Source organism: Kogia breviceps, chromosome X (genome assembly GCF_026419965.1).
Source record: "Kogia breviceps isolate mKogBre1 chromosome X, mKogBre1 haplotype 1, whole genome shotgun sequence".
NCBI classification, from domain to species: Eukaryota; Metazoa; Chordata; class Mammalia; order Artiodactyla; family Physeteridae; genus Kogia; species Kogia breviceps.
This window is the reverse complement of record NC_081330.1, coordinates 41,140,625-41,153,395: the sequence shown is the minus strand read 5'-3', so window position 1 is coordinate 41,153,395 and position 12,771 is coordinate 41,140,625. Positions and strand designations below refer to the sequence as shown.

At 44.4% G+C, this 12,771-nt stretch overlaps 1 protein-coding gene across 1 annotated transcript; it reads right to left on the bottom strand.

Annotated features, from left to right (window-relative positions):
* Positions 1-1,150: 1,150 nt before the first annotated feature.
* Positions 1,151-7,756, bottom strand: ESX1 (ESX homeobox 1). The gene is made up of 6 exons (XM_059050156.1): positions 7,658-7,756; positions 6,686-6,873; positions 6,408-6,604; positions 5,919-6,243; positions 4,814-4,859; positions 1,151-1,513 (listed from the first exon to the last, which is right to left on the bottom strand). Exons 1-6 carry the CDS (start codon positions 7,754-7,756, stop codon positions 1,151-1,153), a joined length of 1,218 nt encoding a protein of 405 aa, XP_058906139.1.
* Positions 7,757-12,771: the final 5,015 nt, after the last annotated feature.

The following is a 12,771-nucleotide window of genomic DNA, read 5'->3' as shown; positions in this document are numbered from 1 at the left end:
TTCAAACTAGGAACATGTAACTGCTGTGAAACTTGTCTTTGATAAGCCCCTTCTCCCCAACCCACTTCCTGTGCGAGGAAATTCTGGTGTCACTGTGACACCCCTATCTGAAGTCACTGCAGTCACTTCATAGCATGACTGTTCATAAAATCACTGTACATTGCTAGAAATTGGTCAGAAGAATGAGTTCTACTGAAAAGAAAGTAATATTTTAAAAATAGTTGGCCTGGCCTCCTTTTTCCACCTCCCATTTTTGTTTTTCTTTTCTCACCTGGCAGTTTTACATGAAGAAGACATTATGGGTAAAGCAAAGATCTGCTTCCTTTTAGTGAGTGCCTATTCTGGAACTCTGTTCAGTGGACCATCTCTCGGATGTTGAGGGTGACATAATACACTTCAAGGTGTGATTGTCTGCCTCTGGGCTGGGGAAGCTACAATAATAGGCTCTTTTGGGCTGGGAGTGTGGGGTGAGAACCATTTTCTGATCTTAATGGAGCCCCCTCTTGTGTCTTGGAACCAGAATGGTTCCTATTCCCCTATCACCTCCATAAAATGGAGGGCAGTGAAGAGAATTTGGAGAGTATCAGATGGATGTTTGGCTGCCACCTCCTTTCCTTACAGCCCTGTGAGCAGCCTGTTAGGAAGATTCCCTTAGAGTCCATGGCTGTTGAGCTCCTTGACTAGAACATGTCCCTGCATGGAAACACACTGTACACTCACCAGAGGGTCATCCCTCCCCATCTTGCACGTGTATGTGCTCCCAACGGGTCAGGGTATGGATGGCGACGTGGGGAGGAGAATGTGTGGTCAGTGTAAACCTGCCACAGGCACTGTGAGGACTCTGTTACCTATTATGGTGACTCAGAGCTATTACATTATGAAATGAAGCTTCTTCGACATTCTGTTTGAATTGCATTGCCTTAGTCATTCCCATGCATACCCAACTTAGTCCATTTGACACCAAAAATCAATATATTGTTAACTTGCATCTTTATTGAAAAGACAATGTGCTCTCCAAAAACAACAGGCACTGACTCTGTGCATTTAGTTATTTCATCTAACAGGATTTTGGTGAATTACTTTTGATGTGCTCTGAACAACTTCTATCTGGCAGAAAGATGCTATGGAAGAACTGTCATGAATACCATATTCAGAAAATGGGACCTGCGAAATGACCGTTGATGACAGGGCCCCATGCCATACCTACAGGGGCCACAGCAAATGGAGGCACAGGTGGTGGGGGTGGCAAAAGCATGCCGGGTGGCATGGGTGGCAGATGTGGTGGCCCAAGTGGCAGAGGTGGTGGCCTGGGTAGCACAGGTGGTGCAAGTGGAATGACTGGCTGTGGCACTGCAGGAACACATCTCCATGCAGGCTCCATAACAGGGACTGCCTGATAGGGCCCATCAAAGATTATCCCCATAAAGGGGCCCACGGCAATGGGGCGCAGATTTCTGAACATCAGTGCCCTCTGTTGTCTTCTCCACTTGGCCCTTCTGTTCTGAAACCAAACCTTCAATCAGAGGGAAAAAGAGATTGGTTTAGTATATTGAACAGCTAATATCATAATAGAAAACACACACCATGCAAGTCTGCCATTGAGAGTTTACAGTGCAGCAGGAGAAACTATTCCCTTATTGCTAAAATATCTTAGGAAAGCAAACAGCACACCTCTCTCAGCTAACCCTTAGTGAACCAAGCCTAGTCCAGACTTTGGCACATTGATTTGTCTCTCATTTTTAATATTCCTTAATGGGTTTTTTCCAAGTCTTGGATGCAGGCCTAACTGATGAATTGCACCAGGTCCCTGCTGTTGGACTACCGCTGTCCAGCTGCCTCCACCCCCTTCTCACCAGGAGTAGTGTCATCACGGTTGTGAGGGAAGCTGAGTGTGGGATAAACATGGGTCCAATTAAAGTCATACCAAGGGGAACCATACCCTATTTGAAAAGCCTATCTTCAGTCTGAAGTAACTAATCCATAGGGGCATGGTGCAATTTCAGACAGAAGGTTTCCTTCAATGATGTTTAACAGATCATTCTTTCTCTGAAACCTCATAAGACTTAAAACAGATGGTATGTCAATGGAGGCCTGATCATGGGGGTCCCAGGGACTTTCTGGCTTGTCTTGCTGGGACATGAGAGGTGCTGAAGCCCTGGACACTGCCTTGATATTTCAGCCGTTAGTGTTAAGGAAAGTTTAGCTGAACTAAATCCAAATTCACTAAACCCCAAATCCTTTACCCCAGATAAGATATTGGGCACCCTATTGTCACCACTGTCAATTTTGTATTCTCCAGTTTGCCCTACCCTCCAAACCTTTCTGGGCTCAGGACAAGGTCAGCTCATTCGGTCCCAGCTTCAGTTTCAGGATGCTGGACAGGAGCCACTGTTACCCAGAGTGTCAGGGTACCCGAGGCCCTGCCAGCTCCACTCCTTAACCAGGAGACCCCAATCCCATCACTCATTCCTAAGGCAGGAAGGTCCAATTATGTTCAATCCTGTGGGGACAGGGGTCACAAAAGAGGCTGCTCCCTAAATGCTTGCCAACTATTAACAAACAAACAAACAAACAAACAAACAAGCTATCAATTAGACCTTAGTGTCCTCTTAGTGTACTAGTTGATGGGGTTTACATTGTGTTTAATCCTTCTGGACGTGCCCAAATGGCAGGTTTTAAGTGAGACAAATGGCCTCTTCTCTCTGCCTGCCCGAAGACACCTTCTCTCTCTCTCATTTTAGGATTTGGTGTCCTTCTACTACGTGGATATATAGTCTGAAGAAGGCCACTGTAATAGAGCTCATTTTGGAGGGATTCAAATGTACCTGTGGTCTAATCTCCCTAAACATAACCAAAAGCCCACGTATGGCAAATTTTGGTATGGGCCAATATTAGGTCCATATTCCCAATACTGGTTTCATAAAAGAGATCTACTATATTTGCACAAGATGGGTGAGGGAAGCATCTATTAAGTTTCTTGGGGAAATTCATGCTGTGGTGTTTGGAAATTTATGAGAACACTGTCTTTTTCCTTACTTGTGTCTTCTGGCTCATTTTCCCTTCAGAAATCCATTAAGAGGACTATGTAAACCAAGGCATGAGGAAAAGCAACTCAACAAACCTTGTTTTTCTTTTCCTCTGGGTTTACCTTGCCTGTCTGAGACTCGTCCTGAGACCAAGCCTGTTGGTCCAGCCTGTGGCATTAGGATGTCACCATCCAGTGGCCTGCTTTTCTGCATACCACGGACAGATAGGCAGTACGTTTCCATCACTGTACTCATGCATGTGCTCTGGGGCAAAACAAGTAAGCCATCTGATATATATATGTATGTATATTCATTTATTTATATATTTATATTGAGGGGAGAAAATACTTCTTTGATGTAACTATGGTGTTCTATGACCTCAAATAGTCACTTTTTGATTCCATGATCTACAAATTTGTAATCACTGCCTGAATAAATGAAAAAGTATTTTAAATTAGCACAGGTGAGAATCTGGCCTGAAGTGAGATCACCCTCACAACCAATCAAATTCCGGAAACCCACCTTTTCAAAACAATACCACCAAAAAGGATACAAAAGTCTTAGATGTTAAAAATTATTCAAGAGAATATTCACTTATGCATTTAGTAGTTTCATAAAGTTGAATTTGTATGTCACCTGTGATGCATATATTTGAATGTATACGATTTTTCTCTAATCTTTCGCTCCTTCTTAGGTCAGTGGAACTTTATTCAAAATTATTCTTTCCCTTTTTTTGATTCATTTTTTGAGGATAATTTTCCAAAGCTTACAAACCTTTTCCCATTACCACCGTAACTGCAATATTTTAGCAATGTCTTCAGGCTGACATCAAAGTCTTCCAAAAAAATTAGAATTTAAGACTGCCACTCTCTACACTGATTTGCAAAACACTTAAAAACAGCAGCAGGGGGCTTCCCTGGTGGCGCAGTGGTTGAGAGTCTGCCTGCCGATGCAGGGGACACGGGTTCGTGCCCGGTCCCTTAGGATCCCACGTGCCGCGGAGCCGCTGGGCCCGTGAGCCATGGCTGCTGAGCCTGCGCGTCCGGAGCCTGTGCTCCGCAAAGGGAGAGGCCGCAGTGGTGAGAGGCCCGCATACCGCAAAAAAACAAAACAAAACAGCAGCAGGAGGATTAGGCACTGGCACTTGGACTTTTTAGCCACGCCCGGCCATCAGTTTCAGTTTAACTAAATGTGTATTAGTTATTCATATACTATGTTCTGTGTTTGAATTACTCCCTCACCCCAATGTCTAAATATTTATAAGTTCACTCATTCAGCCAAGAGCTTCTGTCTGGTTTTAAGTATTTTAAATAATTTAGTACAGTTGAACCTTCTTATAACCTAGCTCTTCAGTGTATTCATTTGAATACTTCCCAGGTGAGACTGAGCCCCAATAAATTCCACATAGAAATATTCCTTTAGCGAGTACTAACATCCTTCCTAAAGGATGCCAGTGTTAAGAGGGAGATTAACTTTATTTATTGGAAAAAAAAAGTGTGTGTGTGTGTGTGTGTGTGTGTGTGTGTGTGTGTATAAAGAGAGGAGGAGAGAGGTGTGTATTTTATATTTTTCCCTTTAGGAAATCGAATTCCCTCTGGTAAAGTACAATTTCCATAAGCTTGAACTTACTTGTCCTATTTCCTACCCCCAAAGAGCCCATTGCTCAAAAGTTATTTGCTAAACACGGAAAAGACAACAAAACCACCAACTTGAGAGCTTCCAGGACAAAACCTAAAGCATGTTTTAGAATGGCTGCCCTGTCAATTTTAAAATTAGGATTTACTGACCTGCACTCTGGTTTCAGGCAAATTTAAGCGTCCTGCAATCTCCTCTCTGAGGGGGTGAAAAGTACAAATGTTCAGTATTTGGAGTTGTGGATAAAACATATCATTTACATTTCTATACCCTTCCCCGCAGTTTTCTGTAATACAGCTTGAGGTTTACTTTAGGGAGGGTTTTCCCATGGACAACTCGTCTGTTAAATAAAATATAAAAAGGGAATACATATTAAAATTCCTGATAGTGTATCTGTTAGTTGAATATGACTCAACTAATTTTTCCGTTTATGGAAAAATAACACAGTATTGTAAAGCAATTATACTCCAATAAAGATGTTAAAAATAAATACAATAAAATAAATAAATAAAACGCCAAAATATCAAAAAAGTGGCGTTGTGAACCAGAGTATTTATGTTTATTGTAAAAGGAAGCGATAAACTCTCAAGGAGAAACTTCAAACCACGTTGGCTAAGCGATCAAGGGGAATTCTTTTTGCTCTTTAGCGGGCGAAGATTGAATACAACGGAACCTGAAAGGGCGCCCCTAAACCTCACACCTATTTGTCCTCGTCCCCCATTACTACCGGGCCAGAACAGGCCTTCCCCTTGTCTGGACCACAAGGCGTCCAGAGAAGGTAAGCGACGGGAATAAGTCACTTGCTTTCTAATGGTCAAAACTCTGTCGCCTGGAAGGCGCTCCACGAGGTAGGGCCAAGACTAGGGTGAGGCCAATGAGGCGCTCGCCTCGTGCGCAAAATTTAAAGAGCGCGAAAAAGCTGAGTAATTACGATAAATATTTTAATGCAATTTTCAAAATGTAAAAAACGAATGCAAAACTCCATGATGAACAAATTACCAAGATTTTAAATTTAAGCAGGATTAATCGGCATTGCCTTCCTTGCTCCACCCGAGTTCCGCTCCTGTCTTGCACCCCCGCAAGCTCTATAGGCATTGCCCCACGCCCAGAGAGCTAGGGCGGACTCGGCGCCCTCGAGCCTCCTAAGTAGCTTTTGGCCCAGGAGAGGAGGAGGAGGATCCTGGGAAAGAGCCTAAGGCGCCCTGGGATGAGCGCGGACTCCTGGAGAACTAGGCGTCTCCGGAGCCAGCCACTTACCGCGCGAACACGTCGGGGTAATGAGTGCGCTGGAAAGCGTGCTCCAGCTCCCGCAGTTGCAATTTGGTGAACGTCGTACGGCAGCGGCGCCGATTTCTCGGTACGATCTGTGGCCCCTCAGCAGCCAGGGGGGGCAGCTCCTCCTGCTGCTGCGGGGGCTCAAGACCGCCGTCGCCGTCCTCGCAGTTTTCGTCCAAGAGGTTGGAACCGACCGCATCAAAGTAGTCTGCTGCTGCTGCTGCTGCTGCTTCTCCAGACTCAGGTTCGGACAGAACCTCCTTCTCTCCTCCGGTTACAGTCTCCAAGGTCAAGGTAGGCTCCGCATCTGGGAAAAGAGAAAAGCAAAAGGGAGAGACTGGGGTGAGAGAGCCCACGGTGCGCGGGCTGCAGGACGGCCGCTGCCGCGCAGCGTCCCGTCCACCTGCCCTTCCCATGGAAAGTTCCTTTTCTGGAATTTGCCGAAGCACCTGTCCCCGTCTAGACACTGACTATTCAGTTCTTCCTCGTCCTCGTCGACCCCCAGGCTGCGGTAGCCGGTGTCACGGTGGCTGCACGCCATGCCTTGAATGCTGTCGATGAAACCTTGCGCTTCAGCCGACTCCTCGCTGGGGCCGTGGCAAGTACCTCGTGGTCTGCTCTTCTGTGCCGGGACCTCTTCTGTGGCGCCGACGCTGGGGCTTGCGCGCCTTATATAGAGGGGTATGTTGCTTCCGCGGGTTCAAAGCGTATGAGTTTGCGTCGGTTAGACGCCCCCTACCTGAATTTACATTGCCTCTAGTGGGGGTCGGTGGGACTCGTTGGGGGCGCGCTCATGGCCAGGGTGTGTAAAAAAATAGGGCGAGTGCGTGTGAGTGGTGCTGGTAGTGGGCACGCTTGTTCGGGGAACGGTGATTCGTTTAACTGACTGCTTCCGACTGGTACGAAGTGTATGATTGGGGGAAGGGGCTGTGCTGGACTGCGAAAGCAGTTTGAGGGCGGGGTGCAAGACTTCACACTAGCTCCTGGAGCTTGTTTAGTGTTTGGAGAATATTCTTCCGCCCAACCCTCGATGTTCTGCAACCGGGCAGTGTCGTGGTGTTCCTTGCTTCCCCAGAGGAAAAGGCGGAGAGATACAGCTGGGTAAAGCACGAGCCCCCAGAAAGCAAAGCGCGCTAAAGCGAAGTTAGTTTATCTTGCACTGGGCTCTGAGCAAGGTTCACCCTTCCTAGAAGTTGGTGGAATGGACGGGACTATCTGATTTTGTTACATTCGCGCGCAAAATCCGCCAATCCAGCTAGTGGTTAAGACGAAATGATTGGCGTGGGGGCTGTTTGCACGGGGTTTTGAAATCAGATCCCACCCTGCATTCCGAGACCTGGAGTTTGAGGTTAGGTTTGCAAAGCAGTCCAGGTACTCAGATGCATGCATCCTGCAAGAAGCCCCATGTGCCTCTTGAGAAAGCTCCAAGGACATTAGATATTTAGTAACGAACCCACGTCAGAGTGCAAATAACAGAAACTTGCCAAGTGCTTAATGTATCCAATCATGCCTGTGCTGCAAGGTCAGCTCCTGGTGCATGGAACATTTGCTGTTCTGGGTTGCTGCTCAATTTAAGGCACCCGGCTCTGCAGCCGCCTAAAGCTTGCCTTATTCCCGGGTGGGTACTGTAGACTTGGGAAGAGTTCCTGCCTTCCCCACTGCCACTTCCTCTCCTCTCTTTCCATTTTTCTAGAGTTATCTTACTGAGCTGTTTTCCCTACCGATGTGTCAAATTTAAAAAGGGTCAGGCCACGAATAAAGATTGTGGTTCTTCCTCCAAGAAGTTTGCAGGTGTTCCAGGACGTTTTGACGTCCTTCATATTATAAGAATCCCTTCTTCAGGACTTCCCTGGTGGTCCAGTGGTTAAGACTCTGCGCTTCCACTGCAGGAGACACGGGTTCGATCCCTGGTCGGGGAAGTAAGATCTGGAAAAGAATCACTTAAAAAAATGAGTCCTCTGCTTAGCACTGTGCATAATTTATCCTACTTTTACTTTTACAACAACCATTATTATCTCCCCATTCTTTTTACACAGAAAAATGAGCCCCGGGGAACCCAGGCAACTTGACCATGGGCATACGAGTGAGTTTGTGCACTTTTCACAATATTCTTGCTGTAGTATTTCAAAGGAGTAAATAATGGTGTGATTCCAGGCAGGAGTGGAGGAGGGGGAAAGGTATTTTGGGGAAGCAGGGCATTGGGCAGTCTTTAAAACTCCTGAGTGGGACTTCCCTGGCGGTCCAGTGGTTAAGACCCTGCGCTTCCATTGTAGGGGACGCGGGTTGGATCCCTGGTCAGGGAATTAAGATCTTACATGCCGCAAAGCGTGGCCAAAAAAAAAGAAAAAATCCTGAGTGCCAGTCCACCTCCTTCTGGGCTACCTCCTCCTGCGCTGGTTCAAGTCTCTCCCCCCTTGCACCAGGGCCTTGGCTGAGTCTCCCTAAGCCAGAGATTTGGGATCCAGAAGTGCTGGGTTTCCCAAATGTGGTCCCTTTACTTATCTCAATACTGAGGGGATGCTAACAGGATCAGGGTGCTGCGTCCATTGGCTTCTGAACTGGTTCCTTCAAGACACAGTCAGGAGGGAGAGGTCATGAGACCCACCCCAGTATCAGGGCCACATTAGGACTTTTGTGGGCCCTAGGCAATTCTGCCTTCTTGGGCCTCTTCATCCATAATTTTTTTTTTTTTTTTTTTTTTTTTTTTTTGCGGTACGCCGGCCTCCCACTGTTGTGGCCTCTCCCATTGCGGAGCACAGGCTCCGGACGTGCAGGCTCAGTGGCCATGGCTCACGGGCCCAGCCGCTCCGCGGCACGTGGGATCCTTCCCGGACCAGGGCATGAACCTGCGTCCCCCGCATCGGGAGGCGGACTCTCAACCACTGCACCACCAGGGAAGCCCCATTTTTTAAAAATTATATTTTACACCTGTTGCTATAAAGACAAATATAATTTGGGCTGGATCATATTAATTTTTTCTTTTAATTTAAAAAGAAATTAAAATATTTTGGGGCACTGTGACTGCTGTGCCTCATGTTCCCAGGGGGTGGTGGGTAGGAAACCAGGGAATAGATGGCTGGTTGACCAATTCACTTTCAAACAGGTTTCAAGGGATGGCAACCTCCACAACCTCTCTCCAACTTTAATCAAGATGTTTCCTCCTCAGGGCAGCTTTTGCTGAGTTCTGCATGATTCCCTCTCTTTTGGCTAGATACCTGGTGAACAGTTATGGCCTGGGACAAGTTATAACACAAGAGATCCATACAGGTTTTTTTAAAAAAAATATTTATTTGTTTTTTGGCCACGCAGAGTGGCTTGCGGGATCCTAGCTCCCCAGCCAGGGATCGAACCCGTGCCCCCTGCAGTGGAAGCACCGAATCCAAACCACTGGGCCACCAGGGAATTCCCCATACAGATTTTAATCATGGTGGGCAGTAGCCTACCTAGTACATTGGTAACAGCTCAGGTATATTCTGTCATATCTTAGATTTCCATGGTTTACTCCAATGTTTTCTAAACCTCAGTCATTCATGTGCCCTTGAAAGTTTTGCCATGCCTGGGTACCAGCCATGGTAATATTCACTCAACATGTTTACTTAAATTGATTCACTTTTTGAAAATCTTAAATACCTAATTGAATCTCATCCTAGGCAAAAACAGCTATGAATTACAGGGCTTGATATACCGAATTTATGTGAGGTAGAGCATGGCAGTAGTTGAGAGCAGGGACCCTGAAGCCAGACTGCTGGTGTCTGAATCCTAGCTTTGCTTGCCACTTGCTAGCTGGCTCACCTGGTGAGTTGCTTATTCTCCTTCTGCCTTAGTTTTCTCATCTGTAAAATGGGAATAACTAGTAGTACCTACTTCATGAGGTTGTTGTGAGAATTCATTGAAATGATCACAGTACATGCATATGACGGAGAAACTGTGGGTTCAGTTCCAGACCACTGCAATAAAGCAAATAACAAAGCATCACAGAATTTTTTTTTGTTTCCCAGTGCATATAAAAGTTATGCTTATACTATACTATACTGTACTATATTAAGTGATCAATAGCACTACATCTAAAACAACCAATGCATGTACCTTAATTTAAAAGTACTTTATTTCTAAAAACTGCCAACCATAATCTGACAACACAGGTTCAATTTGTAAAAAATACAATATCTACAAAGCACAATACAGCGAAGCACAATAAAACGAGGTATGCCTGTATCTAACACTTCGCTAATTCTTACTGTGTGCCAAGCACTGTTCAAAGTGCTTTCTACATATTAACACATTTAATCTTCATAACAGCCCTATGGAGGTAGATACATCTGTTATCCTCATTTTACAGATGATGTTATCGAGTCACAGAGAGATAAAGTAACTTGCCTAAAGGCACCCAGCTAGTAAGTGTTGGATCTTGGATTTGAACCCTCTTAGAATGATGCTTTGCAGAGAGAACATGCTCAATAATGGTAGCTGTTATGGTTTTTTAAAAAATTAATATACCAGTCATTTCAGTCATAGTATATTCACAATGTTGTGCAACCGTTGCTATTATCTAATCCAAGAACATTTTCATCACCCTATAAAGAAACTCCATACCCATTAGCAGTCATTTCCCAGACCTCCCTCCCAGCAGCCCTTGGTAAATGCTAATGTACTTTCTTTTTCTTTTCTTTTTTGCTGTGTTGGGTCTTCATTGCTGCATGCGAGCTTTCCTCTAGTTGTGGCGAAAGGGGGCTACTCTTACTTGTGGTGTGCAGGCTTCTCATTGTGGTGGCTTCTCTTGTTGTGGAGCACAGGCCCTAGAATGTGCAGGCTTCAGTAGTTGCGGCGCATGGGCTCAGTAGCTGTGGCACGGGCTCTGGAGCGCAGGCTCAGTAGTTGTGGTGCACGGGCTTAAATGCTCTGCGGCATGTGGGATCTTCTCAGACCAGGGATTGAACCCGTGTCCCCTGAATTGGAAGGTGGATTCTTAACCACTGTGTCACCAGGGAAGTCCCACTAATGTACTTTCTATTTATATGGATTTTCCTATTCTGGATATTTCATGCAAATGCAATCATAATATTTGTGATCAATTGTGTCTGGCTTTTTTCACTTAGTGTCATGTTTTTGAGGTTACCATGTTGTGCCATGTATCAGTACCTCATTAATTTTTATGGTTGAATAATATTCCATTGTACAAATAGACCACATTTTGTTTATTCATTTGCATCTGATGTACGTTTGAGTTGTTTCCACCTTTTGGTGATTGTGAATAGCACTGCTTTGATTGCTATGAACATTCGTGTACAAGTTTTGTTTGAATATCTGTCTTCAATTCTTTTAGGTATATATTTAGGAGTGGAGTTACTGGGTCATATCTTTAACTTTTTGAGGAAACACCAAACTGTTTTCCACAGCAGCTGCACTATTTTACATTCCTACCAACAATGTATGAGGGTTCCAATTTATCCAAATCCTTGCCAACCCTTGTTATTTTCAGGGTTTTTTAAAATTATAGCCATCCTAGTGGGTGTGAAGTGGTATCACTGTGGTTTTGATTTACATTTTTCTGATGATTAATGATGTTGAACATACTTTCATGTGCTTATTGGCCATTTATATATCTTGGAGAAATGTCTGTTCATGCCTTTTGCCTATTTATTAACTGGGTGTTTGTCTTTTTGTTAAAGCGTTGTAAGAGTTCTTTATATATTTGGAGACTAGACTCTTCATGATTTGCAAATATTTTCTTCCACTTCCAAAAAGTGTACATTTTATTTTCACTTTATTATTAGGGTCCTTTGATGTTTGCAATCACAAGCCTGGCCTCATGGGGTTTTGGAGTTCAAATGAATACTATCAGCATAGCCCAATTCATTTTTAGTGGCAAATCCAGACATGTGGCAGAAGCAAATCTGGTCCTTTATGGAGGAGTCTACCCCTAAGACTTTAACAAGACTCTCACAGATAAAGCCCAGTCAAACATACACACAATTTCTAAAAAAGGCACTATTAGTACAAACAATAAACTAAAGATGTAGATCCCCAAAGTTATTATCAGATGCAAACTATTTAGAAACATGTTTAACATGTTTAAATAATTGAGAGGATGTAAAAAAGACAAGGAAGATATAAATAAATATCAGAAAGAACCAAATAGAATTACTAGAAATGGAACTAAAAGATGAATGTAATTTTTTCTCTTTTTATTGTGGTAAAATATACATAATGTAAAATTTACTATCTTACCATTTTAAAGTGTGCAATTCAGTGGCATTTAGTGCATTCATAACCCTGTGCAATCACCACCACTATCAAGTACCAGAACATTTTCATCACTCCAGAAGGTAACTTGTACCCATTAAGCACTCACTCCCCATTTCCACCTTCCCCAGCCCTTGGCAACCATGAATGTACTTTCTGTCTCTATAGATTTACCTATACCGGACATATCATGTAGATGGAATCATACAACACGTGGCCTTTTGTGTCTTTCACTTAGCATAATGTTAAGTTCATCCACTTTGTTGCATGAATCAATATTTTATTCCTCTTACTTGGAGGCATTAGACACTAGCCTCCAGGAGCTAAATGCCAGGATAAAATGGAGCTGATGTCCCCATACAGAGGCTTGGGGTGACCTAGGTGTGGCTTTGGCACTACCCCACCAAGATGGCACACTTGCCTGCCTTCCCCTTGCTGAAGGCCGACTGGCTGATGCAGGCTTAGTAGGCTTTACAGAAGGAATGTGCTCTTGAAAACCAAAACAAAAACAAACAAATGGGACCTAATGAAACTTAAAAGCTTTTGCACAGCAAAGGAAACCGGAAACAAGATCAAAAGACAACCCTCAGAA